General features: G+C 57.7%; 1 protein-coding gene across 10 annotated transcripts in view; it reads left to right on the forward strand.

Moving 5' to 3' along the window:
* The first annotated feature begins 506 nt into the window (after nt 1-506).
* DNM2 (dynamin 2) overlaps nt 507-27,610 on the forward strand; it is a 34,613-nt gene continuing 7,509 nt past the window's right edge. For 2 of the 10 annotated variants that reach the window (XM_054051729.1, XM_054051731.1), the window contains exons 1-15: nt 508-787; nt 7,139-7,212; nt 10,325-10,474; nt 11,709-11,912; nt 13,171-13,269; nt 13,422-13,582; nt 13,694-13,836; nt 15,899-16,034; nt 16,764-16,831; nt 17,591-17,729; nt 19,295-19,381; nt 19,509-19,579; nt 21,416-21,467; nt 22,723-22,734; nt 26,325-26,438. In XM_054051729.1, the coding sequence (XP_053907704.1) occupies nt 627-787; nt 7,139-7,212; nt 10,325-10,474; nt 11,709-11,912; nt 13,171-13,269; nt 13,422-13,582; nt 13,694-13,836; nt 15,899-16,034; nt 16,764-16,831; nt 17,591-17,729; nt 19,295-19,381; nt 19,509-19,579; nt 21,416-21,467; nt 22,723-22,734; nt 26,325-26,438 (1,671 nt within the window). In that variant the 5' untranslated portion in view covers nt 508-626. Of the gene's footprint in view, nt 788-5,507; nt 5,715-7,138; nt 7,213-10,324; nt 10,475-11,708; nt 11,913-13,170; nt 13,270-13,421; nt 13,583-13,693; nt 13,837-15,898; nt 16,035-16,763; nt 16,832-17,590; nt 17,730-19,294; nt 19,382-19,508; nt 19,580-20,594; nt 20,625-21,415; nt 21,468-22,722; nt 22,735-26,324; nt 26,439-27,610 lie in introns of those variants that run through there. The other 8 variants (XM_054051727.1, XM_054051725.1, XM_054051724.1 and 5 more) reach the window with 8 other exon arrangements.

A 27,610-nucleotide genomic window follows, 5' to 3' on the forward strand; every position in this document is an offset into this window, starting at 1 on the left:
TCCCTCCCAGTTCTCCCAGTTCCCCCACTTCACCCCAGTTCCCTCCAGTTCTCCCAGTTCCCTCCAGTCACCCCCAGTTTCCCCAGTTCTTCCCAGTTTCTCCCAGCCCCCTCACTACCCCCCAGTCCCCCCCAGTTCCCCCCCAGTCAGCCCCTCCCTCCCCCTCTCCGAGGGGCGCAGGCTCCGCCCACTATGCGCGGGGGGGCGGGGGCGGTGTGGCCCCGCCCCCTCTCTCTCTCCCGGGCTCTGATTGGCTGTCGCTTCCGAGGGGGAGGGGCGCCTCAGCCAATGAACTGCGCCGCGGAGGCGGGAGCAGCGCTGCCCCTCCCATTGGCTGACGGCGCAGAGCGACGCAGCGCTCGGCCAATGTGAAGGCGTGTCCCTCCGAGGCCACGCCCACAGAGATGATTGACAGCTCGTTGGCCCAATCCGCTCTCCGGACTCCATTGATTGACAGCCGAGCCGACCAATGGGAGAGCGAGAGGCCTCGGGGGGGCGTTTCCGGCGCAGCGGGCGCCGCCAGGACCGGATGAAGAGACGCGGAGGGGAAGTTTGGCCGCCGCGGGCGCTGTGAGGAGGAGGTGGGAGAGCGGGAGCGCCGTTCTCCCCAACCCCGTTCCGCCGCCATGGGGAACCGGGGCATGGAGGAGCTGATCCCGCTGGTGAATAAGCTGCAGGACGCGTTCAGCTCCATCGGGCAGAGCTGCCACCTCGACCTGCCGCAGATCGCTGTGGTGGGCGGGCAGAGCGCGGGGAAGAGCTCCGTGCTCGAGAACTTCGTGGGCCGGTGAGTGGCGGGGCCGCCGCTGCGTAGCTGGCGTAAGCGCGCTTCGTGAATCCCGCTTGGCGTAGGGCGCGGGCGCGTCCGTTTCCCCCCCCCCGCCCAATCGCTGCCGGCGTTACGCAAACTGCGCAGCGCCTTCGCCGTGCCTTACGCACTCGGCGTAAGGCGCGGCCCTGACTGCCAGCGCTACGCAAAGCGCGTAGCGCTGCACTCGCCTCGCCCTGCGCACTCGGCGTAAGGCGCGCCCGCCCCTTCCACCACCCCCCCCCCCCCCCCTTCCCCCGTCGTCTTCGCTTTACGCAAACTGCGCGGCGCCCCGCGCCCTGCCGGGCCCTACGCTCTTGGCGTAAGGCGCGGCCCTCCCCCGGGGTGAGCGGGTCACCGGTTGAGCCTTACGCCGGCGGCGTAGGCGAGGACTCGGGCCGTGCCGGGCGCGTACGGAGTTGGCGTAGTTCAGGTACGTGAATACGGCAGTAGGGGCTGACCGGAAGAACCCCGCGGGAACGGCCCAGGACGGAGTTCCCTCAGGAGCGGCTCAGGATCCACCTCAGGACGGAATTCCCTCGGGATCCACCTCAGGACCGATTTCCTTCAGGATTCCCTCAGGATCAAATCAGGACTGAATTCCCTCGGGATCAGCTCAGGATCAGCTCAAGACCGAATTCCCTCAGCATCAAATCAGCTCAGGACTGAATTCCCTCGGGATCAAATCAGTTCGGGATCAAATTCCCTTGGGATCAAATCAGAATTCAGCTCAGGACCAAATTCCCTCGGGATCAAATCATCTCAGGACCGAATTTCCTCGGGATCAAATCATCTCAGGACCAGATTCCCTCGGGATCAGCTCACAATTCAGCTTAGGAACGAATTCCCTCTGGACAGGACGAGCTCAGGACTGAATTCCCTCAGGACCGAATTCCGGTGGGGCTGAAGCCGCTCAGGATTGAATTCCCTCAGGATCCGCCTCAGCACTGGATCCCCTCAGGACAGGACCGGCCCCCGGGATGGCGCAGGATCCCACCCGGGCGCGTTCGGATCCCTCTGGAGAAGGAGGAGACCCTCCCTGGGCTGAGCCTTCCTGAAGTTTCTCCTCGTGTCCAGGTGGAATTTCCCAGACTCCCATCTGGTGCCCCTTTTCCGGGCGCTGGGCACCACTGAGCAGAATCCGGCCCCATCCCCCTTGGATCCGGATCCGCACGGACGAGCTGAGCAGCCGCAGCTCTCCCAGCCTTTTTTCCACCCTCTCCTCATCCCTCTCCAGTGGTTCCTGGGTTTTCTGGAACTTGGGAGCGCCGATTCCAGCCGGGAACTCACTGGGACAGAGAGGATTCCGTCTTTCCTCGCGTCCTTTTCCACTCCCAGCGGTCATTCCCGGTGCCTGGCATTGTCCCTCCTGCTCCGTGCGGCTCATCTCCGGCCTCTCTCGTTGGGCACACAGCGTTCCGGTGGCTCCTCCGGATCGCCGACGGCTTCACGGTGGAGCTGCTGCTGTTTCCACACTGATAACACGAGGTCCGCGGTCGCTCCGGCCTCGGCGTCCGCCTGTGCCGTGGAGATAGCGAGGCCGGGATAAGGCGAGGCCGGAGCGGGAGGAGGCCGCGTTCTCCGTGGTAACAGCGGGAAAGGAGCCAAGTCTGCCCGCACCGGGATATGGAACTGTCCCTGGCACTTGGAATCCACCCCAATCACTCGGAATTCCGGCTCTTGTGCCGGAACGGAGACGCTTCTTTCGTCTTCCGTCTCCCCCGCGGCTTTGTTTCCGCCATCCGTGGGGTTTGGAGCCATCGGGAAGGTTGGATCCCGCTGCTTTCTTCCTGCTCCGCCATCCAGGGCCGCTTCCGTCTGCATCTCCTGATGGAATTCCAGCCCCAAAACTGGGGCCGATGCGGGAATCCTGCGGTGTCATTCCCATCCCGGCACCGGCGGTGCCCGGTGTTCGCTGTGATCCGAGCATTCCGATTCCCAACAAAGCAGGTCGGGCTGTATTCCCACCATTCCAGCCTGGTTTTGGTGCCAAGCTGTGCCGGCCATTCCCGTTCTCCGCGGAACAGCGTCGCTCGGAAGCACTGCCGGAGCTTTCGCTCCTCCTGTGGCTCCTGCTTTGGGTCTCGGGATTGGGAATGGCAGGAACTGGGAAGCTTTGGCTTCTGGGATTGGGAATGGCTGAAACTGGGAAGCTTTGGCCCCCGGGATTGGGAATGGCTGGAACTGGGAAGCTTTGGCTCTCATCCCGTGGCGCTCCGTCCTTCCGTGTTGACGCCGGGATAACGAGGCTGAACCGGAGCCATTCCTTCTCTCCGCTGTGGGAATCCCGGTGAGTTTTATCCCGGTGCTGTGGAGCGTTTCCCCGCGATGCCGACGGCTCCGGCTGTTCCTGCCGCCTCCGCTTGAGGCTTCCTCTGGATTCCACACACGGAGCTTCCGTGCTCGGAGCCTCCGAGCTCTGTTATCCATCAGGCTTTTCCACCTGGAGCCGACACACGGATGCGGTCGGACATGGAGCCGGGAAACGGCGGTGAAATCCGTTTGCGGAGCCTGCGTGGGGCGAGCTCGGTTGGATTTATCCCACAGAACAGGATGGAGAAGGGGAATTTTTCTGTATGGAATCATTTTCCTTATGGGAACGGCCTGTTATCCGGTGGCGGAAGGGCAGGAGCCATCGGCAAAGCATTCGGCCTTGGCTCTATTCCGGTTGGAGATGGAGAGGCAGCCTGGCGGATCCCATCGCTCCGGCAGGTCTCGCTGTTCCTTCCCGCTGCCGACGGCTCCGATGGGATGCAGGGAACCTTTCCGTGACAGCCCATCCCAATTCCTCCCGGAAGCAGGAAAGGTGTAGCCATGTTGGCTTTCTGGTTTCCCACCGTTTGCCCTCCGATCCCGGCTTTTCCAACCCCTTGGGAAGGTGCAGAGTCCCCATCGGAAGCTCTGATTCCGTTGGCGTGTTGAGCCGACATCTCGGCTGCCGTACGGAGCCGTGCCGGGATCTTCGGTGCTGGATCCCGGTGTTCTTCCCGGCGTCGTCTACTGTGGCGGAGACCGGGCGGGATACGGAGCCGGCGGTTCCGGCTCAGCCGGTGCCTTATCCCGGATTCTTGTGAGAGGTCTCACTCCCGGTCTGGAATTCGGGGCGGTTCGTGACTCAGTGCGGATAAAGAGTCGGTGAAGAGCCGGATCCGTGCCCGGAGGATCCCTCTGGATCCATGTGCCCTGCGGATCATCCTGGATCCGTGCCCGGAGGATCCCTCTGGATCCATGTGCCCTTTGGGTCTCCCGGGATCCATGCTCTGGAGGTTTTCTTGGATGGATCCGTGTGCCCTGTGGATCCCTCTGGATCCGTGTGCCCTACAGATCATCCTGGATCCATACCCTGCAAGTTTCCTTGGATCCATGTGCACTGTGGGTCTCCCTGGATGTGTGCCCTATGGATTCCTCTGGATCCGAGTGCCCTGTGCATCATCCTGGATCCACGTGCCCTGCGGATTATCCTGGATCCGTACTCTGGAGGTTTCCTTGGATCCAGGTGCCCTTTGGATCTCCCAGGATCCGTGCCCTGCAGCTTTCCTTGGATCCGTGCCCTGTGGGTCTCCCTGGATCCATGTGCCCTATGGATCATCCTGGATCCGTGTGCCCTGTGGGTCTCCCTGGATCTGATCCCAGATCCCATCAGTTGCCCCAAAAGCCTGTGTTGAGGAGCCGGGAATTGGGATGAGCTACTTGGAGCCCATCGGATCTGGGAATTGGATGCTGGATTTTGAACTTGTCCGGAGCGAGGAATCTGTCCGGCTGCTGCTCCGGCATCGGAATGAGCCGATGGCATTCTGTAAAGGGGCTGAATTCCCTTCGTTTATTGGGAAAAACACAGCTGGGAATGTGGGATTCTGCATCCCAACACCACCAAGCCACAGGGAAGTCCATCCCGTCGCTCTTCCGATCGGAGTTGGGATTGACCGGATCCCTCTGGAGCCTGTGCCGTGTCGGTGTGAACATGCTGAAGGTGATCCGTCTCCGAACGGTGACCACGGAGCCGTGTTTGGAGCCATCTCCGAGCCGGGCACGGAGCGTGGCCGACAATGGAGCTGTTGTGATCCGGGCGGAGCGGAACCCTCCCATCGGAGAACCCAACTCAATGGGGCATTATGAGCCCTTGGGATGGCGTTATCCCTCCTCCCGGCAGCCGGGAATGAAGCCCAGATGGGATTTATGGGATGGAAGCGGTCAAGGATCGAGCGCGGAGCCCTTCTCTTTGTGCAACGCGGAATGGGCGCCGGAAAATCCTTCGGAGATGCCAAAATTGGGGATAAAACTGCGGGTTTGACAGCAGAGCCCATGGATCCTCCTCATCCGATGCCGCGCGGGAGTCTCCTTGAAGGGGGATTGATCCACGGAGAAGGACGGCGATGGAAGCTTTCCCACAACTATTCCCAGGGGAGGAATTCCGGGATGGGAATGGAAATTCCAGCCGGGGCTGCGCCGCTTCCAGGGGGTTTTATGGCAGCGACGCTTGGAGGAATTGGATTTCTGTGGGGAGGGGGTTGATCCGGATTAAAGGAGGGAATGAGGAAGCGGGGTGGGAATTCAGGATGTCGTGGCTCTCGGTTTTAGGGAAGAATCCGTTGGGATAAAGGGAGGAAAGGAATGGGCAGCGGAGCTTGGAGAGGAGCCGAGTGTCCGGAACGCGCTTCCGCCTCCAGTGAACTTTGCCTTCCTGTTCTCTAAAGTTTCCCGGTGCCGGAGGATTATCCGGAATAACCGGCTGGATGGGAAAATCCGGGTTTGTCTCGTTGGTTTGGACACGGAAGCGGTTTTGCTCGGTGGTGGCTCCGTCCGCGGCGTCCGGCTCCGAACCGCCCACCCTACGTCTCCCAAATCCATCGGCATTTTCCAGCGGGCTCCGGTTTCCCCAATGCGTTGGCAGCCGGAATTTTCTCCCGTAGGAGACAAATCCAAATCCGTTGGGGAGTTTGGGGTGAAAACGAATGAGTTTTGAGGGGAAACCCAAGGAATTGGGGAAAGAAAAATGGGGAATTGGGGGGAAAATTGGGAATTTTGAGGAGAAAAGTGTGAATGTTGAGGGGAAAAAATGAGGATTCTGGGGAGAAAACCGGGAATTTAGGGAGAAAAGTGGTAGTTTTTATGGAAACAATGGGAATTGGTGGAGAAAAATACGAATTTTGAGGAGAAAATTGGGAATTTGGGGAGAAAAAAGGGAGTTTTGAGGGAAAAATGGGAAATTTGGGGGGAAAATGGGGAGTTTGGGGAGTAAAGTGTTGCTTTTGAAGGAGAAATGGGGAATTTGGGGAAATATAGGGAATTCTGAGGGAAAAATGGGAATTTTGAGGGGAAAAAATCAAATTTTGAGGGGAAAATTGGGAATTTTGAGGAGGAAAAGGGTGATTTTGGGTTGGGGGGAGGGGGGCGTCTCCGGGTGGGGGAGAGGCCTCCCCGGTGCCGCTCCAAGCGGAGCTCAGGGATCACTCCGGAATCTCCTGCGGGATCTCCGGGCGACGTTCCCAGCTGGAGGCGCTGCCGTGTGGGGCTGTCGTACTCGTCCTGAGCCTCTGGAATGGCTTCCGTGCTCGGATTTCCCCTCTTTTTGGGGTGATTTTCCCCCTTTTCCGGTCTTTCTTGCTCCCTGCACTCTTCCCGTGCCTCTGGAATTGCTTCCATGCTTGGATTTTATTTCCTTGGGGGGGGATTTTCCATCTTTTTTGGCCTTTCCCGGTCTTCCTGTGCCTCTGGAACTGCCCTACAAGTGGATTTCTCCTCTTTTTGGGGTAATTTCCCATCTTTTCCAGGATTTCTTCCTCTTCCCATGTGGATTTCTTGGATTTCCTCTCTTTTTGGGGTGATTTTCTCTCTTTTCCAGGCTTTTTTGCTCTTCCCATGCCTTTGGATCCACCCAAAACTTGGAGTTCTCCTCTTTTCTTGGCGTAATTTCCCATCTTTTCCAGGGTTCCTTCCTCTTCCCATGTGGATTTCTTGGATTTCCCCTCTTTTTGGAGTGATTTTCCGTCTTCTCCGGGTTCTTTTGCTCTTCCCACGCCTTTGGATCCACCCAAAACTTGGATTTCTCCTCTTTTTAGGGTGATTTCTTGCACGGACACCATTCCAGGGCTTCGCTCTCTCCGCTTTTCCAGAGGGAGGGATGGCAGCGGGATGGGAAGAGGCTCTGGGAAGCAGATCAGGCGCCGGAGAACGCGCGGTCTCATCCTGCTGCGGGATCTGTGCTTCCAGCAGCTCCATCCGGGGTGGGATCCGGGAATTTCCGAGCCCTACAACCCACCGTTTGGCTCTCGGAATGACCGATCCCAACTTATCCATGGGGGTAAATCTCTCTCTTTTAATGCTTTGCAGGGATTTCCTTCCGCGAGGATCCGGAATCGTCACCCGGCGGCCGCTCATCCTGCAGCTCATCTTCTCCAAGACAGGTAATGCTCCGGCTGGGAGAAGCCATTCGGCTTCTCATCGGAGCAGGGAGACGCTTGTTGGGATCCTTGGCCGGCAAACCCGGCTCCCTTTGCCCTACGGAGTAGCCGAGCATTCGGCAACGATTCTGCTCCGGTGGGACCATTCCGGGAGGATTTGGGCTCCGGGAGCAGCTCTGAGAGCGGCAAATCCCACCTGGATTGTGTCTAGGAGTGTTTCCGGCACGCGCTGCCCTCTCCACGGAAAAGCCGGACTCTGCTCGGCTGCACAAGGAGATGGTGTATAGTCCATAAAAAAACCGGGAATGGAGACCCTGGGAAGGGCTGAGTCCTCTCGGGCTGCGCCGGAGCTGCAGCACTGACATATTCCCATCCGCTCTGGTCCCACTTTCTCCCTCCCGTCCAGCCAAACATTCCCGGTTTTCCGAAGGTCTGGTTATCCCGCTGAGGCAGGGATTTGTCCGAACACCGCAATGCCATCATCCGCTTCCGAAAGAGGTGGATTCCGGCAGAACCGGAGCAGCTTGCGGAGCTCCCGGTCTCTGTGTGGGTGTTCATCCGGTAATTAGTGGTTTCCGGCACCCCGGATAATTGGGGGGGGATTGCGGAATGCCATCCGCAGGGTCCGGATGTGACCGGGAGGGCGGGAAGGGCGAGGGCAGGGATGGCATTCCCAACCTTCCCACCCACAGGAGGAAATGTTGGGCTCCGTCCCTTCTCCGTGGGGCTTCATTTCCCAGAGAGTGGAGAGGGATGGGGCCAGGCTGGATCCATGGATGGAGGGCAGGAAGGGTCTGGAGAGGGATGGGGCCAGGCTGGATCCATGGATGGAGGGCAGGAAGGGTCTGGAGAGGGAGGGGGCCAGGCTGGATCCATGGATGGAGGGCAGGAAGGGTCTGGAGAGGGATCTGGCCAGGCTGGATCCATGGATGGAGGGCAGGAAGGGTCTGGAGAGGGATCTGGCCAGGCTGGATCCATGGATGGAGGGCAGGAAGGGTCTGGAGAGGGATGGGGCCAGGCTGGATCCATGGATGGAGGGCAGGAAGGGTCTACAGAGGGATCTGGCCAGGCTGGATCCATGGATGGAGGGCAGGAAGGGTCTGGAGAGGGATCGGGCCAGGCTGGATCCATGGATGGAGGGCAGGAAGGGTCTGCAGAGGGATGGGGCCAGGCTGGATCCATGGATGGAGGGCAGGAAGGGTCTGGAGAGGGATGGGGCCAGGCTGGATCCATGGATGGAGGGCAGGAAGGGTCTGGAGAGGGATGGGGCCAGGCTGGATCCATGGATGGAGGGCAGGAAGGGTCTCCAGAGGGATGGGGCCAGGCTGGATCCATGGATGGAGGGCAGGAAGGGTCTGGAGAGGGATGGGGCCAGGCTGGATCCATGGATGGAGGGCAGGAAGGGTCTGGAGAGGGAGGGGGCCAGGCTGGATCCATGGATGGAGGGCAGGAAGGGTCTGGAGAGGGATCTGGCCAGGCTGGATCCATGGATGGAGGGCAGGAAGGGTCTGGAGAGGGATCTGGCCAGGCTGGATCCATGGATGGAGGGCAGGAAGGGTCTGGAGAGGGATGGGGCCAGGCTGGATCCATGGATGGAGGGCAGGAAGGGTCTACAGAGGGATCTGGCCAGGCTGGATCCATGGATGGAGGGCAGGAAGGGTCTGGAGAGGGATCGGGCCAGGCTGGATCCATGGATGGAGGGCAGGAAGGGTCTGCAGAGGGATGGGGCCAGGCTGGATCCATGGATGGAGGGCAGGAAGGGTCTGGAGAGGGATGGGGCCAGGCTGGATCCATGGATGGAGGGCAGGAAGGGTCTGGAGAGGGATGGGGCCAGGCTGGATCCATGGATGGAGGGCAGGAAGGGTCTCCAGAGGGATGGGGCCAGGCTGGATCCATGGATGGAGGGCAGGAAGGGTCTGGAGAGGGATGGGGCCAGGCTGGATCCATGGATGGAGGGCAGGAAGGGTCTGGAGAGGGATGGGGCCAGGCTGGATCCATGGATGGAGGGCAGGAAGGGTCTGGAGAGGGATGGGGCCAGGCTGGATCCATGGATGGAGGGCAGGAAGGGTCTCCAGAGGGATGGGGCCAGGCTGGATCCATGGATGGAGGGCAGGAAGGGTCTGGAGAGGGATGGGGCCAGGCTGGATCCATGGATGGAGGGCAGGAAGGGTCTCCAGAGGGATGGGGCCAGGCTGGATCCATGGATGGAGGGCAGGAAGGGTCTCCAGAGGGATCAGGCCAGGCTGGATCCATGGATGGAGGGCAGGAAGGATCTCCAGAGGGATGGGGCCAGGCTGGATCCATGGATGGAGGGCAGGAAGGGTCTCCAGAGGGATGGGGCCAGGCTGGATCCATGGATGGAGGGCAGGAAGGATCTCCAGAGGGATGGGGCCAGGCTGGATCCATGGATGGAGGGCAGGAAAGGTCTTGGAATTTGGGATCTTGAAGGGCTTTTCCAGCCAAAGCAATTCCATGATCCCATGACAATCCCTGTCCCAGCTCAGGTTTGAAGCCCCGTTTGGATCCGGGGCACCATTATCCCGGGATTTCGGGGTGTGTGTTGGTCTCCTGCCTTCCCTGGGTTGGAATTGTCGGGGTTGGAGTCTCCGGTCGTCGCGGCGCTCCGTCCACGCTGTGGGAGTGGAGGGAATTGGAGGGAGGAGTCCAGGGAGTGAATCCATCGGTATCAACCTGGAACGGGAATAACGTCCGGGTTTGACCATCAACTCCGAGAGGTTCTGCTCGGAATCAAATCCACGAATCAGAACCTTCGGAATCGGCACAAATCTGTGGGTTCCAGCAAAATTCCCAAGTCCTGGAGCCGACGGAAAACATTTGGAGCTGCTGAGGAGCTCGGGAATGTGGGATTGGGCTGGAGATGCCGCGGGATCCCGCGGGAGGATTGGTCCTTCCTTCTTGGCCGGATCCGAGATCTCCGTGCCGGCAACACCAAAACGTGGCCGGTGCCGGGAATTTGCTGCTTTCCTGTATCCCGGGAGGAGCCGGTGGATCCCTCGGCTTCGTTGCCGCTCCGATGTCTCCCAACGGGTTCAATCTCCTCATTCTCCACCTCAATTCCTTCTTTTCATCCTTTCTATTTTTTGCTCTTTTCCAGAATATGCGGAATTTTTGCACTGCAAATCCAAAAAGTTCACGGATTTCGATGAGGTGCGGCAGGAAATCGAAGCCGAAACGGACCGCGTGACGGGAACCAACAAAGGAATCTCCCCCGTCCCCATCAACCTCCGCGTCTACTCCCCACACGGTGAGTTTTCCGCATCCTCCAACGTTTCGGAAGCAGAAAAGCCATCATCTCCGGACCGGCCGCCCTCACTCATCCGAGCCAAGAGGCTCCTGGGCCACCTGGGCCGCCGGTGCCTCCTGGTTGGCCACCATTGGCCACTGTTGGCTCGTGGTTGGCCACTGTTGGCTCGTGGTTGGCCACCGTTGGCTCGTGGTTGGCCACTTTTGACCACTTTTGGCTCATGTTTGGCTGCCGTTGGCTCATCTTTGGCCACTGTTGGCCCCTGTTGGCTCATGTTCAGCCACTTTTGGCCCCTGTTGGCTCGTGTTTGGCCACTTTTGGCCACTGTTGGCTCGTGTTTGGCGACTTTTGGCCACTTTTGGTTCGTGTTTGGCCACTGTTGGCTCGTGTTTGTCCACCATTGGCCTGTGTTTGGCCACTGTTGTCCACTGTTGGCCTGTCTTTGGCCACTGTTGGCTTGTCTTTGGCCAATTTTGGCCACTGTTGGCTCATGTTTGGCCACTGTTGGCTCGTGTTTGGCCACTTTTGGCCGCTGTTGGCTCATGTTTGGCCACTGTTGGCTCGTGTTTGGCCACTTTTGGCCACTTTTGGTTCGTGTTTGTCCACTTTTGGCTCGTGTTTGGCCATGTTTGGCCACTGTTGGCTCATGTTTGTCCACCATTGGCTCGTGTTTGGCCACTGTTGGCCTGTGTTTGGCCACTGTTGGCCACTTTTGGCTCGTGTTTGGCCACTGTTGACTTGTCGTTGGCCAATTTTGGCCACGGTTGGCTCATGTTTGTCCACTGTTGTCTCCTGTTTGGCCACTTTTAGCCACTTTTGGCTCGTGTTTGGCCACTTTTGGCCACTCTTGGCTTGTGTTTGGCCACTGTTGTCTCCTGTTTGGCCACTTTTGGCCACTGTTGTCTCATGTTTGGTCACTGTTGGCTCGTGTTTGGCCACTGTTGGCCTGTGTTTGGCCACTTTTGGCCACTGTTGTCTCGTGTTTGGCCACCTTTGTCTCGCGTTTGGCCACTTTTGGCCACTGTTGGCTCGCGTTTGGCCCCTTTTGTCTGGTCTGTGGCCGCCGTTGGCTCATGTTTGGCCGCTGTTGACCAACACCTCGTGGTCTTTCCCCTCCCTCCGTCGTCCCTCCTCTCCTGCGCCGTCGCGATCCGGTTGCGTGTCGCGGTCGGGACTCGTCACGTGCCTTCGTTAACGCAGGGGTTCATCTCTTGATCCGATGTCTTCGTTCCAGTGCTGAACCTGACCCTGATCGACCTCCCGGGAATCACCAAAGTGCCGGTGGGGGATCAACCGCAGGACATCGAGTACCAAATCAAGGAGATGATCCTGCAGTTCATCAGCAGGGAGAGCAGCCTCATCCTCGCCGTCACGCCGGCCAACATGGATTTGGCCAACTCCGACGCCCTCAAGATGGCCAAAGAGGTGGATCCGCAAGGTGAGAGCGGAGGAACGTCTGCTCCGGAGCCGGGATTGCATTTGGGATCCCAGAATTCCAAACTGGGGTGGTGGGAAGGGCCCTCCGGAGTCTCCGAGTCCCTCTTTGAGCCCAGAATCCCAAACTGGGGTGGTGGGAAGGGCCCTCCGGAGTCCCTGAGTCCCTCTTGGATCCCAGAATCCCAAACTGGGGTGGTGGGAAGGGCCTTCCGGAGTCCTTTGTGACGTTAATCGATTCCTCCTCGTTGACACTGATCCATTGCTTATTTGTGATGTTAATGAGGAATCTGAGTACTCGTTGTTTGCGGCATTAATTGATTCCTCGTTGATGAGGCCGATCGATCGCTCGTTTGCGATGTTGATCAGTTCCTCATTAGCGATATTAATCGATTCCTCATCAATGAGGACGATCGATCGATCGCTTGTTTGCGCCGTTAATCAATTCCTCATCAATGAGGCCAATTGCTCTCTCGTTTGTGATGTTAATTGATTCCTCATTGGTGAAGTTGATCGATCGCTTATTTGTGATGTTGATCAATTCCTCATTGGTGATGTTAATTGATTCCTCATCGATGAGGCTGATCACTCGCTCATTAGCGATATTAATTGATTTCTCATCGATGAGGCCGATCAATTGCTTGTTTATGACATTAATTGATTCCTCGTTGATGAGGCCGATCAATCGCTCATTAGTGATATTAATCGATTCCTCATCGATGAGGCCGATCGGTTGCTCGTTTGCGCCGTTAATTGATTCCTCATCGATGAGGCCAATCTCTCGCTCATTTGTGTTATTAATTGATTCCTCATCGTTGAGGCCGATCGATCACTTGTTTGCGATATTAATCGATTCTTCATCGTTGAGGCCAATCGATCGCTCGTTTGCGCTGTTAATCAATTCCTCATCGATGAGATTGATCAATCGCTCATTAGTGATATTAATTGATTCCTCATTGAGGAGGCCAATCGATCGCTCATTAGCAATGTTAATCCATTCATCATTGATGAGGCCGATCGATCGCTTATTAGCGATATTAATGGATTCCTCATCGATGAGGCTGATCGATCGCTCGTTTGCGCCGTTAATCAATTCCTCATCGATGAGACCGATCAATTGCTCATTAGTGATATTAATTGATTCCTCGTCGATGAGGCCGATCTCTCGCTCGTTTGCGCCGTTAATGGATTCCTCATCGTTGAGGCCGATCGATCGCTCGTTTGCGCCGTTAATGGATTCCCCGTTGGCGTTTCCGCTCCAGGTCTGCGGACGATCGGCGTCATCACCAAACTGGACCTGATGGACGAAGGCACCGACGCTCGCGACGTTCTGGAGAACAAACTCCTCCCCCTACGAAGAGGTAAACGAACCGCCACGAACCCTCCGTTCCGCTCCTCGCGGCGCTTCCCAAGAGCCGCTTTGGCCTTCGCGGCGCTCTCGTGGCTCCGGGAAAACGAGCCGATGCGGCGCCGCCGGACGCCATTGACCGAGAGCCGCCATTTCTTCTCGTAGGCTACATCGGAGTGGTCAACCGCAGCCAAAAGGACATCGACGGCAAAAAGGACATCCGAGCGGCGTTGGCCGCCGAACGCAAGTTCTTCCTTTCGCACCCGGCTTACCGGCACATGGCCGACCGGATGGGCACTCCGCACCTCCAGAAGGTTCTCAACCAGGTGAGTTCCGTTCTTTTCTCAATCGTTCGGAGATGTTGAGGTTTGGGTTTGGTGGAATAAAGAACGTTCCGATGCGGAGAACGATGTCTCAGTGTTGGGTTTCTCTTGTAGCAACTCACCAACCACATCCGGGAGACGCTGCCGGCGCTGCGCAGCAAACTCCAAAGCCAACTCCTCTCGCTGGAGAAGGAGGTGGAGGAGTACAAGAACTTCCGTCCCGATGATCCCACGCGGAAAACCAAAGCTTTGTTACAGTAGGTTTCTCCTGGGGCTTCGTCGGTCCGTGGGAGGTGGTCCTCTCCCAACTGGAAGCAGAACAACGGAGTGGTTGGATCGTGGGATGGGTGGAGAGGGACCTCAAAGATGGTCGACATCCAACCTCCAACGGGATAAAGGGCTCCGAGAGTTTGGGCTGAGAGGGACCTCAAAGATGGTCCAATTCCAATGTCCTATGGGGTGAAGGGCTCCGAGAGTTTGGGTTGGGAGGGACCTCAAAGATGGTCCAATTCCAATGTCCTCCGGGATGAAGGGCTCCAAGAGATTGGGTTGAGAGGGACCTCAAAGATGGTCCAATTCCAATGTCCTATGGGATAAAGGGCTCCAAGAGTTTGGGCTGAGAGGGACCTCAAAGATGGTCCACATCCAACCTCCGATGGGATGAAGGGCTCCGAGAGTTTGGATTGAGAGGGACCTCAAAGATGATCCAATTCCAATGTCCTATGGGATAAAGGGCTCCAAGAGTTTGGGTTGGGAGGGATCTCAGAGGTGATCCAGATCCGACCTCCCACTGGATCAGGTTTCTCCAACAGTTTGGGTTGGAAGGGGCCTCAAAGATGGTCCAATTCCAACGTCCTCCGGGATAAAGAGCTCCAAGAGTTTGGGTTGGGAGGGATCTCAAAGATGGTCCAATTCCAACATCCTACAGGATGAAGGGCTCCAAGAGTTTGGGTTGGAAGGGGCTTCAAAGATGGTCCAGATCCAACCTCCTATGGGATAAAGGGCTCCGAGAGTTTGGGCTGAGAGGGACCTCAAATGTGATCCAGATCCGACCTCCCAGTGGATCGGGTTTCTCCAACAGTTTGGGTTGGAAGGGACCTCGAAGGTGGTTGAGATCCAATCTCCTCCGGGATGAGGGGCTCCAAGAGTTCCGGTTGGAAGGGATCTCAAAGATGATCCAGATCCGACCTCCCACTGGATCGTGTCTCTCCAAGAGTTTGGGTTGAGGTTCCACAAGGCCCTACACCCGGGTCGGAGCAATCCCGGGATCCAGGATGGGGGATGATGGGATTGGGAGCGGCGGGAGGAGAAGGACTCGGGGAGAGCTGGAGACCTCAGAGCAGCTTCCAGGAGGGAAAGGGCTCCAGGAAGCTTCTCTGGGATGAGGTTGCCCAGAGCAGCGGTGGCCGCCCCATCCCTGGAGGGGTTCAAGGCCACGTTGGATGGGCCCTGGAGCCCCTCATCCAGCGGGACACGGCCCTGGGATGGATCCGGATCCTCTTTGAGATCCCTTCCACCCCAAACTCTTGGAGCCCCTCATCCAGTGGGACACGGCCCTGGGATGGATCCGGATCCTCTTTGAGATCCCTTCCAACCCAAACTCTTGGAGCCCCTCATCCAGCGGGACACGGCCCTGGGGTTGGATCCGGATCCTCTTTGAGATCCCTTCCAACCCAAACTCTTGGAGCCCCTCATCCAGTGGGACACGGCCCTGGGATGGATCCGGATCCTCTTTGAGATCCCTTCCAACCCAAAGCAATGTATGATTCTTTCCCGGAGCCCTTTTCCACACTGGAATCTCCTGGAAGGTCTCCGTAGAACCTCATCTTCTCCCCCAACCGCAGTTCTTCCGTCTTTGGAGGGGACAGAAACGCTCTCGACTCCTCCCTTGAGGCTCATTGATCTCCACCGTTGGGTTCTTCCAAGGAAGGAGGCCCAGAGCCGCCCCGTGTCGCGCTCCGGGTGGCGCTGGTGGCCCTTCCGACGCCCAACGGGCCCAATCGGCACCTGAGAGACATTCCCGTTGTCTCCAGTTGTTGGGAAGGACGAGGAATGACCCTTCCAGAACCGCCGGAAGGTGGGAATCGACATCTCCTCGTTGCCAAGCTCCCAACGGGCCTTTGGTGTCCCACGGTTGGAGCTCAGGATGAGAACGGACCCCCCACGTGCCCTCGAGATGCCCCAAAAGAGGGAATTTTCTGCCGGAAGAGGGAATTGGGACAACTTCTCCCCACCTTGAGGAGCATAAATGGCTCCGGAGAGGCCTCCGTTGGGTTCTGCGTTGTCCTCCCGTGGTTGATCCCTCTTCTTTCTCCGCAGGATGGTCCAACAGTTTGGTGTGGACTTTGAGAAGCGCATCGAAGGTTCAGGAGACCAAGTGGACACGTTGGAACTTTCCGGAGGGGCCAGAATCAACCGCATCTTCCACGAGAGGTTTCCCTTTGAGTTAGTGAAGGTAAAGCCGATCCCGCGGCGGCTCCTGAGGCGGTGGGTTGGGATGAACCAAACTCCTCTGCTCCAACCGGGACAACCGCCGGGAACCGCAGCCCAGTTGGGCTCTCTCCCTTTTGGCCTCGTGGAACCTCCTGAGGTTCTCCAGCCCCACTTTTCCACCTTCTCCAGGTCCCTTTTGGCCTCGTGGAACCTTCTGAGGTTCTCCAGCCCCACTTTTCCACCTTTTCCAGGTCCCTTTTGGCCTCGTGGAACCTCCTGAGGTTCTCCAGCCCCACTTTTCCACCTTCTCCAGGTCCCTTTTGGTCTCGTGGAACCTCCTAAGGTTCTCCAGTCCCACTTCTCCACCTTCTCCAGGTCCCTTTTGGCCTTGTGGAACCTCCTGAGGTTCTCCAGCCCCACTTTTCCACCTTCTCCAGGTCCCTTTTGGCCTTGTGGAACCTCCTGAGGTTCTCCAGCCCCACTTTTCCACCTTCTCCAGGTCCCTTTTGGCCTTGTGGAACCTCCTGAGGTTCTCCAGCCCCACTTTTCCACCTTCTCCAGGTCCCTTTTGGCCTCGTGGAACCTCCTGAGGTTCATGTTGTCCCACTTCTCCATCACACCCAGGTCCCACATTGTATAACATCCATCCGCATCCGCTGGTGCCGAAGGAAGGGCGACCGCCGGAGCCGGGAACGCCGCGTGGTGTCCGTCGGCGCCCACAGAACCTCACGGTGGTTTCTTTTCTCTCCAGATGGAGTTTGACGAGAAGGACCTGAGGCGAGAAATCAGCTACGCCATCAAGAACATCCACGGAGTGCGGTGAGTGCGGGATCCGAAGGGATGGGAATGTGGGGCTGGAAGAACAGGAGGCGCCGTGGTGGTCGGCCGAGGAGTTAAGGAGATGAGCAGAAGAACCTGGATCCCGGCTTCGGATCCGCCCCTCTTCCCTTCCTTCTGGGGGGATGTGGGCCTGGAGAAGATGGAAAAGTGGGGCTGGAGAACCTCACGACGTTCCACGAGGCCAAAAGGGACCTGGAGAAGGTGGAAAAGTGGGGCTGGAGAACCTCAGGAGGTTCCACGAGGCCAAAAGGGATCTGGAGAAGGTGGAAAAGAGGGGCTGGAGAACCTCAGGAGGTTCCACGAGGCCAAAAGGGACCTGGAGAAGGTGGAAAAGTGGGGCTGGAGAACCTCAGGAGGTTCCACAAGGCCAAAAGGGACCTGGAGAAGGTGGAAAAGTGGGGCTGGAGAACCTCAGGAGGTTCCACGAGGCCAAAAGGGACCTGGAGAAGGTGGAAAAGTGGCGCTGGAGAACCTCAGGAGGTTCCACGAGGCCAAAAGGGACCGGGAAAAGGTGGAAAAGTGGGGCTGGAGAACCTCAGGAGGTTCCACGAGGCCAAAAGGGACCTGGAGAAGGTGGAAAAGTGGGGCTGGAGAACCTCAGGAGGTTCCACGAGGCCAAAAGGGACCTGGAGAAGGTGGAAAAGTGGGGCTGGAGAACCTCGTGAGGCTCCAGGACGCATCCAGTGACGTCAGAACTGATGTCCCGTTGTGTTTCTCTCTCCCTTCGGATCCGCGCAGGACCGGACTCTTCACTCCGGACTTGGCCTTCGAGGCCATTGTGAAGAAGCAGGTGGTGAAGCTGAAGGAGCCGTGTTTGAAATGCGTCGATCTCGTTATCCAGGAGTTAATTAACACCGTCCGGCAGTGCACCTGTAAGGTATCGCATCGCCGGAGGCCCTCCGAGGCCTTTCCGGAGGCTGAGAAGCAGCAGCGCTGCTCCAGCCTTCCTCACCTGCCTTCCCTTCCCCCAAAAAACCCCTCCAAATCCAAAATTCCGGAGAATTCTAAGCGCAAATTGGATATTCCTCAGATTTCACTCAACTCCTTGAAGTGGGAATCCTCTCCGTTGGCGTTGGTTGAGGACATCCGTTGGGTTTTTTGAGTCACGGTTGACTCCGTTGAGGTCGGAGCCGGGGTTTCTTGGCTCCCGCATCCGTTCCGCTCCTGGTTTTTATCCATCTCTTAGCGCAGAATTCCTCAAAGTGGGATTTATCCTCAGGGTTTGGGAATCCCAGGAAGAAAAACGATGATCCGGGCAACAAATTTGGGAATCCTACAGTCAATATCTGTAATTAAAAGCAACTTTGTTTGTGTTTTTCCCCCCTCCCAAATTATCCCTTCTCCAATTGGCGTGTTCCGGGCCTGGAAAAAGGAGACACTTCCGTCTTAAATATCCATCTGGGAGCGATTCTTTAACCCAAACAAACGCTTTCAGCTGAAAAGAAGGTGCGAAAAGCACCTCCTGCTCCTTCCAAGGCTTCGGGGATTGATAAAATCCATGGATTTAGCGGAGAAAGGGGGAATTATCCGTCCTCTCGGCTTCCCGGAGTGGGAGGCTTTGAGTGGGAATTCTCCACTCTTTCCTTTCCAACGTGAACCGGACGGAATTCCTTCTGTCTCCCAAAGCCCGAGAGGCTCCGACCTCAAAGCGGAGGTGAAATCCCGTTTTCCTCAAGTTGGATCTTCAGGATCCGGTTGGGATAAAGGCCGCGGATCTCCGGCAAACGGCCAACGGGAGTTTGGAGACGGCTCGGAGGGAGCGTCTCGGCTTCGGCTTTTCCCTTCGCCCATTCCAAACAATCCCCGTTTTTATCCTCCGTCTCCGCTGTTTTCCCCCCTTTTCCTGCTCTCCGTTGGCTTTTCCGTCCTCAAAGCGCAGGATGAGCCACTTCCGGTTTGGCCTTTGAATCCCGAGTGGAAAACCGGATCGTAAAGCGTAGCCAACGCGGTTGATCCGGCTGACGCCGTCCCCTGGGCCGGAAAAGCGACAGCTCTTCCCTTTAATCCCATTTATCTCATCGGAACATCCGGAATATCTTTGCTGCCGGGACCCACATGACAAAAATGAGCCCAACCATGAGGTTGGCGCCAATTCCGGAGGGATTCCATGTCCTTCCGACACTGAATGCTTATCGGGAATGCCGATGGCTATCGGTCGCGCAGCAGCCGAGGCTTCTCCATCCCTGGGATCCCCAATCCTTCCCATCCTTTGGCCTGAAAACCGGGATCCGCTGGTGCTGGGAAGAAAAAAACCCGGATCCACCTCTTGGGCATCGCTTCTGAGGCCCTCGGGAAGGGGATCTGGTTGGTTTTTCCGCCCCCGGGCCTCAGCCGTGTGCTCCGAGCGGAGCCGTGGCTCTCTCTCGTCCCTTCAGAGCGTTGCCGGATGTCTGCAGCCCCTCAGCAGCCATGTTTTTCCCGGCTTTTCCCCTTTCTTTCCAGCTTGGTTCCTATCCGCGCTTACGGGAGGAGACAGAGAGGATCGTTACCACTCACATCAGGGAACGGGAAGGCAAAACCAAGGACCAGGTGAGCTCCGGCGGAGCCGTCGCCATCCGGATTCTCCCATTTCTCTCGCGGCTCTGGCGTCTCCCCGATATCCCGACGGCTCCGAGGGAGCTTCCAGCTCTTCCCTGACTTCAACTCCTTCTTCCAGATCCTTCTGCTGATCGACATCGAACTCTCCTACATCAACACCAACCACGAAGACTTCATCGGATTTGCCAAGTGAGTCAACGGCTCTTCCGTTGCTCCTCTAAATGCTGTTCCGTGTCCTTCCCTGAGTTCCCGGAATGGGTTCCGCTTCTTTTCCGGAGCCACTGCGGTGAAAACGAGTGGAAAATTCCTCTTTATCCCAATCGAATTCCCCAACTTGGCACCGCGCGGCTCCCATTTGGGGTATGGGAGCTCCGATTTGGAATATGGGAGATCCGATTTGGGGTACGAGAGCTCCAATTTGGAATACGGGAGCTCCGATTTGGAATACGGGAGCTCTGATTTGGGGTACGGGAGCTCCAATTTGGGGTACGGAAGCTCCGATTTGGAATACGGGAGCTCCGATTTGGAATACGGGAGCTCCGCGCCGGAGTCCGAGCAGCTCCGCTGCCTCTGCATCCATGACTACTGCCAGGCCAGGTTTGGAGCGGGAAAAGCCGGAATTAGGATGTTGGGCCTCGGATCGAGGAGCTCTTTAGTGCCACTCACAGCGGCTCTTCCCGGGAATTTTGGCCTTTAAGGCTATCGCTGACGCAGAAGTGGGAATTCTGCCCTTTAAGAGGAGGTGGAACCGCTCCGGCCTCGTCCCGGTGGAAGTGGGAATGGCTCCCGGCTCCTCTGTCGCTCTCCTCAGGGCCGGAGCGTGAGGAAGGACCGGAGACCCCATCCCTCCTTTCCTCCCACCGGAGACCCCATCCCTCCTTTTCTCCCACCGGAGACCCCATTCCCCCTTTTCTCCCACCGGAGACCCCATTCCTCCTTTTCTCCCAACGGAGACCCCATTCCGGGAGCCAAAACCTTTCAGGAACCCCCATTTTTCCCAGACGGAGCGGAAGGAGCGTCTCCGCCATCCGCAATCCCTTTTCCTCTTTCAATTCCCATTTTCCTCCTCTCGTTTCCGTTTCCCTCTTTGCTTTTTCGCCTCCGTTGGCGGTTCCTTCCTCTCCTCCTAATCTCTCCTGTTTTTCCTTTGAACCATCACTTCCCTCTTTTCTTCCGGATTCTTCCGAACCCCCTACTCCCAAAGCTGTTACACAGAGCAGCACGTGGCGACAGGGTGGGTACCCGCGCTTCCTTCCGCATGGCATTCCCATTCCCGACGGGAACGCTGGGAGAAGAGCCGCAGAGCCTTCTCTTTGCCGAGCTCCGCTTTGGGATGCGCTTCCCGACGGGATCCGTCGCTTCCCGCTCCCACCCGGAACGCCGTTGGGCGACGAAGGGGCTTTTCCCAGTGTCCCATCCTCCTCCTTAGGAGCGATATCCGCTTCCCGAGGGGAAAAGCCGCCGCGGTTTTGTGTGTTGAATGGCTTCTCCGGGCGCTTTCCCGGTTTTCTTCTAACTGTTTTCATGGATTTTATTCCCCGCTCCTGACTAACGGTCACATCCCGCGCTTCGTCCCCTCAGGAAGGACAGGTAGTTTCCCTCGGTGCAGGGGCTGCTTTATTCCAACTGGGAAAACGCAACGGGAATTCCGGATACCATTCCGGGGTCTGGGCCTGGCGGTGGCAGGGTGGTTGGCTTTTCCCGCACGGAAATCCCTTCCCCATCGGCAACCGCTGCTTGGCATTTCCGCTCCTGTCGGTCAGAGCTTTTCCCTTCGGGAAAACACTTGGATAAAGTCATAGGGAAGGAGCTCCGGGTGGGAAAAATCCCCTCCGTCGGCACCGCGCGAACCTTGGGAAGCGCTTCCTCTGGCAGCTCTTGGTTGGATTCTACTCCGTGGGTTTCCCCTTTTGGATTTGGCTCTTCCGTACGCTATTCCGGGTGGGAAGCGTGGGGGTGGCGGCGCGGGCTCGGAGCGATCGCTCCCGTCCTTTCCGGTCTAATTCTCCGCTTTCCCCTTTCCAGCGCTCAGCAGAGGAACACACAGGCCAACAAGAAAAGGGCCATTCCCAACCAGGTACGGGCGCTCGCCGGAATATCCCGCTCCAGAGCCGGCGGAGAAACCCGGGAGCTGCTTCGGGGGGTTCCGCTTGATCCATAAGGGCCTTCCTTGGAGATAATTTAACGGTGGGATGGAGACAGGGAAGTCAGAGCCCTCGATCATGGAATTAGGAGAGTTTGCTCCGTAGGATCTCCTCTAAAAGTAGGATTTGAGTTGATCCAATGCTCCTTCCTTGGGAATAGTTAACGTTGGGATGGAGTCAGGGAAGTCAGAGCCCTCGTTTATGGAATTCAGAGCGTTGGCTCTGCCGGAGCTCCTCTAAAAGTAGGATTTGAGTTGATCCAATACTCCTTCCTTGGGAATATTTAACGTTGGGATGGAGACAGGGAAGTCAGAGCCCTCGATCATGGAATTAGGAGTGTTTACTCCGTAGGATCTCCTCTAAAAGTAGGATTTGAGTTGATCCAATGCCCCTTCCTTTGGGAATGTTTGACATTGGGATGGAGACAGGGAAGCCACAGCCCTCGAACATGGAATTAGGAGTGTTTGCTCCATTGGAGCTCCTCTAAAAGTAGGATTTGAGTTGATCCAACGCTCCTTCCTTGGGAATAGTTAACGTTGGGATGGAGACAGGGAAGTCAGAGCCATCGTTCATGGAATTAAGAGTGTTGGCTCTGCCGGAGCTCCTCTAAAAGTAGGATTTGAGTTGATCCAACGCCCCTTCCTTGGGAATAGTTAACGTTGGGATGGAGACAGGGAAACCAGAGCCCTCAATCATGGAATTAGGAGTGTTTGCTCCGTAGGAGCTCCTCTAAAAGTAGGATTTGAGTTGATCCAATGCCCCTTCCTTGGGAATATTTAACATTGGGATGGAGACAGGGAAGTCAGAGCCATCAATCATGGAATTAGGAGTGTTTGCTCCACTGGAGCTCCTCTAAAAGTAGGATTTGAGTTGATCCAACGCTCCTTCCTTTGGAGCATCCGCCTCCATTTTGTCCCACCCCGTGTCCCCTCCTTCCCGAGCCGGGCGGGAATCTCCTCGCTCCCGGGTTTCCGGTCTTGCAGAACAAAGATAATGAACGATTAACACTGTGAAATGGTAATTAATAGCATGTAACTATTTTTCTTTTGCTGTTTTTCTGCTTTTTCCCCCCATTTTTGTGCTTCCCGCTCTCCTCTCCTTCCCATCACTTCCTCCTTCTTCCCTTTTCCTGTCCCCTCGTCCCGCTTTTTGTTTTTTCCTCCCCTTAATTTTTGTTACGCTCTAAAGGGTGAGATCCTGGTAAGTACCCACAGCGCCGGGAGAGTCCTGAGGGACCACAGCCGGCGACGGCCGCGGCTCTGCCGGGAACGCTGCCCGAGCCCCAACCCACGCCTCTCGCTTCCCGGGATTGAGTACGCCGACGGCAAAAGAGGGGAAAAAACCCATCTCCGTGGGCTTCGAGATGGAAACAGAGATGTGGCCCTTTCCTCTTGGCCTCTTCCCTGTTGGATTTGGGGCTGATCTTCCCCTGGATCCATCGGGAATAGGCGGAGGGTGAACTGAGTGCCGGGATTTATGCTCTCGGCACTGATTTTCCGGCCCTGAGGAAATGAGAAACCCAAATCTGAGCGCAAAGCTGGTGGATCCCGTGGAGTTGGGAAAAGCAGGAGCTCATCCCGTTGGGAATCTCGCCCAAAGTCGCCTTTTTTTAGGCTCAAAGTTGGGATCTGCCGGCGGCGGCGGCGCAGAAAGCCGACAAAATCCCACCTCCTTCGGAGGAGCCACAGCTCTCAGGGGTCGGTGAGGAACCGTTGGGTGTCCGCCAGCCGCTCCGAGCCTCGACATTCCGTCAACGGAGCGCTTTTCCGCCAGCGTACTCACTTCCCGGGACCGGGAGGACGGCGTTGCCTCCGGATGGGAGAGGCTTCGGGCACTGCCGAGCCGAGAAAATGGAAGCGTCTGAGCAGGAAGCGATTCCCAACCCCTAAATTTGGCTTTTACCGCCTCGGAGTTGCGGCTCCGGTGTTGATTGATCCCTTGGGAGCCGCCTCAGCTCCCAAACGGAAGGAAAGCGGGGAAGTAATTCATCTCCTGCTGCCGGGAGCGGGCGCTGCGCTGGCGGATGAGGTTCCCCGGAGCCAACGCTTCGCTCCAGCCCCATATTCCCATGAAAACGCGGATGCGCCGGATGCTTTCCCGCCTCGCCGAGGCGTTTCCTGAGAGCCACGAGCGCATTCCGATGGCGGGAGGGATGCGTTGGCGTCAAGTTTGGGCCTCGTGCATCGTTCGACCCTCCGCATCCCCTTTCCCGTCTCCCATTCCAGACGCTTCCAGTTTCTTTTAGCCCCATCCGATGGCTTTGGCCGAAGCCAACGGTGGTTCCTGCGCAGGGCCGCGCTCCCGTCGGCGGCTGCGCGGACGCGGTCGTGCCGGGCGATGGGAAGAGGGAGAGATGACAGTTAAGGACGGGAGGAGCCGGCGCGGAGCCGCGGGGACGCTCGCCCGGAGCCGATCCCCTCTCCGTTTGAAAGGATCCTTCTCGCTGCCCTCTCCGCTCCTCCTCCTCTTTCTCTCTTTCCTCTTCCTCCTCTCTTTCTTCCTCCTCACTTTACTCCTCCTCCTCTCTTTCCTCCTCTCCTTCCTCCTCTCCTTCCTCCTCTCCTTCCTCCTCTCCTTCCTCCTCTCCTTCCTCCTCTCCTTCCTCCTCTCTTCCCTCCTCTCTTCCCTCCTCTCTTCCCTTTCTTCCTCCTCCTTCTCTCTTTCCTCCTCCCCTCCTCTCTTCCTCTTCTCTTTCCCCCCTCTTTCCCCCCTCTTTCCCCCCTCTTTCCCCCCTCTTTCCCCCCTCTTTCCCCTCACTTTCCCCCCTCTTTCCCCCCTCTTTCCCCCCTCTTTCCCCCCTCTTTCCCCCCCCTTTCCCCCCCCTTTCCCCTCACTTTCCCCTCACTTTCCCCTCACTTTCCCCCCCCCTTTCCCCCCACTTTCCCCTCACTTTCCCCCCACTTTCCCCTCACTTTCCCCCCTCTTCCCTCTCCTCTTTTCCCTCTTCCCTCTCCCCTTTCCCTCTCCCCTTTCCCTCTCCCCTTTCCCTCTCCCCCTTTCCCTCTTCCCTCTCCCCTTTCCCTCTTCCCTCTCCTCCTTTCAAACCAGACTCCCTCCAAATTCCGGGATGATTTTCCGACCCCATGGCCAAATCCCGACTGCGCCGCCCTCCGTCCTCCTTAATCTCAGGGCTCCCTCCTTCCCTTCGCCGGAAGGTTCCGTAGGCGAAGCAGTTTTAGCTGTAGCCGCTGCTCCCGACGCCGCTCCGAGCTTTGCCTGTGCCTAACGTGGTGGATTTTGCCGTGGCTTTTCTGTCGGCAGTCGGAAATCACAGAGGGATCGTGACCGCCGCAATCCCTGGAGCGGCCGAAGGCCATCTTGGATGGCGCTTGGCACAACCGGATCCCATCGGAGCTGTCGCTCTGCAACCGTCTCTTCTTTGAGGTCCCTTCCAAACCATTCCATGATCCTAAAAAGTCCGGCGCTGAGTCTTTCCCGGCGCTGGGATTAAAGCCCCTCCCTCTCCGGGATCTGCTTCCCGGCAAAGCCACGGCAAACTCCGCGTCTCGCTGCCTCCTAACTCCTCTCCGCTCCGCCGCAAAGGTCTTTCGTCTTCGCTTCCATCGGCGCTTCCGACTCACCCGGATCACGCCCGCGTCCCCCTCCGCTCATCCCTAACCCGTGTGTGGCACTAATCCTTGGGAAGCGCTGCGGGACGACAGCCGGCGCTCCATGGGGCGAGTGCCGGGCGCCGCTTCCCAGCTCAGCCGCGCTCTCCTCGGGTTTTCCGCTCTTGCCGACGCAGTTCCGGCGAGATCGAAGCCTTCCCCTCCGCATTCCCGGCAGGATGGGGAGGCAGCACGGAACCAGCGGGGCTTTGGCGATCCAACGGTTTCCCGTCTTTCCGTGGGGAAGCGCGGCGTGCGCCGTGCGGCTCCGCTGGGAAACGGCGAGAGGGATTCCTGGATAGGGAGAGCGGCCGGCGTCTCCCATTGAAGGGATCCGGTGCGGCTCGGAGCTCCGGAACCTCCCTTCCCACCGGAATCCCACCTCATCCTATCCCGGAGAGGGTAATGGTGTGGATTAAAGCTCTTCCGGGGAGAGGAGCCGGGCAGGATCCGTCCCTCTGCTCAGCTCCGGCGGCTCCCAATCCTGGTTGAGCCAAACTCTGGTTTAGGAGCGATTCCGGCTCTCCCTTTGCTCCGGTTTGGGAGCATTCCCGGTGGATCCGCTCTCACTGCGGTGTTCCAGGAGGGACTTTTATCCCGGGGAAGCCCTTAGGGATGACTCCCGGATTCCACTCGGGCTCCGATGGTGCTCTGTGGAGGGTTCGTAGCCGCGGTTATGGCATCGCATGAGCTTCCGAGCGATGGGGAGAGCGGAACGATGGGAACAGCCGGGATGGAGCCCAACGTTGGCTCTTGGCGGTGCTCCCAGCCGGCATTTGGCTCCGATTCCCACTTAAAGCCCAACCCCGCTTGGAATTCCTGCCGGTCTCATCCCTCTGGAGCGCCTCTCCCATCCGGATGGCAGCGAGGTGGGAGCCGGGGTTGCCTTCGGAGCTGACGGTGCCGCAGTATCTTCCCGCGGGCGCGCACTGGGTTTGTTCTTCCCTCGCGGCCCTTCGGCAGCGGGATGAGCTCCGGACACGCTCTGCGAGCTTCCCTTTGGGATGGGGACTCGGAATGTGCCCGGTTGAGGGTCTCCAGAGCTTTCGGTGAAGGCGCCGCGTTGGCTTTGGGCTCCGGAGTGGTTTTTCTTTGCTCTCCATCTGGGAAATTCCCTCTACAACCGCCTGTAACCTCTTTTCCTTCCTCCTCTCCGCTTCCCGCTGCCATTCCCGTCTCCAGGTGATCCGTCGGGGCTGGTTGACCATCAACAACATCAGCATCATGAAAGGCGGCTCCAAGGAATATTGGTTCGTGTTGACGGCCGAGTCGCTATCGTGGTACAAAGACGAAGAGGTGAGTCCGAGCGGGAAAAAGATGGGATTTTGGAGGCCGTGGGTGAGCGCTGCGATTCTCCCGTGGGAAAATCGGGATGTTGGGAATGGGAATTGGCGTTGTTCAGGTGTAACGGAGCCCGAGCCCTACGGATACCGGCATCGCTGTCAGCAAATTCCACATCTCCAGACACTCGCCGAGATCTCGGGAGTTGTCTAAACACAAATAAACCGGGAGACGTCGGATAATGGAGATCCGTCAGGATCCCAACGCTGTGGGTTATCCCTCTCGGAGAGGGATTTTCTGCCCATTCCCTTTCGGAGAGGGATTTTCTGCCCATTCAGAGAGGGATTTTCTGCCTATTCCCTCTCGGAGAGGGATTTTCTGCCCATTCGGAGAGGGATTTTCTGCCCATTCCCTATTGGAGAGGAATTTTCTACCCATTCAGAGAGGGATTTTCTGCCCATTCCCTATTGCAGAGGGATTTTCCGCCCATTTGGAGAGGGATTTTCCGCCCATTTTCCTCTCCAAGAAGCATTTCCATGTCTCCCATCCCACGAGGAAGGTCGGGGACCTCCCTGCCGCATCCCAGCTTCCCGATCCACATCGAATCCCCGTTTTACCATCCTTGGTCCGGGTTCTCCGGAAGGAAACCACCTCCGTTTGCTTCCCGGGAGAAGGAAAACTGCCCCCAAGGGCAACGCAATGCTCGATCCCGTGGGATCGTTGGGTTGTTGTTCCCCAACCCTGAGCCCCACCTCGGCCATTCCTGGTGGGAATGGTTTGTGTTATCCCAAAGCCACTTTTTGGGAACGGGAGGACCCGTTGATCCGCTTGGACAGCGTTATCCCACCATTCCCACACCCCCGGTGGCTCATCCTTGCTTGGAAGCGGTGTTTAACCACCCAAAGGAATGATAGGAATGTTTGGACCGTGATCCAAGAGGTCTTTTTCCAACCTGGGGATTCTATGAAACCCAAAGCCATTCCTTTGGGAATGGGATAAAGGCAAATCCGACATTCCCGGCCTGCTTGGAGCTGCCGGAGCCGGCGTTCCCGGCTGCAGCGTTGTGGTCCCGGCTGCCCCACTCCCATATTCCGGATTATTCCCACCCCCTCCGGTCTTGGAATCGGCCGCTGCCGTCCCCGTCCCCGTCCCCTTGACGTCACGGGTTTGGGGGGGGCACCGAGTTT

The sequence above is a fragment of the Cuculus canorus genome, chromosome 30, assembly GCF_017976375.1.
Source record: "Cuculus canorus isolate bCucCan1 chromosome 30, bCucCan1.pri, whole genome shotgun sequence".
Taxonomy (NCBI): Eukaryota; Metazoa; Chordata; class Aves; order Cuculiformes; family Cuculidae; genus Cuculus; species Cuculus canorus.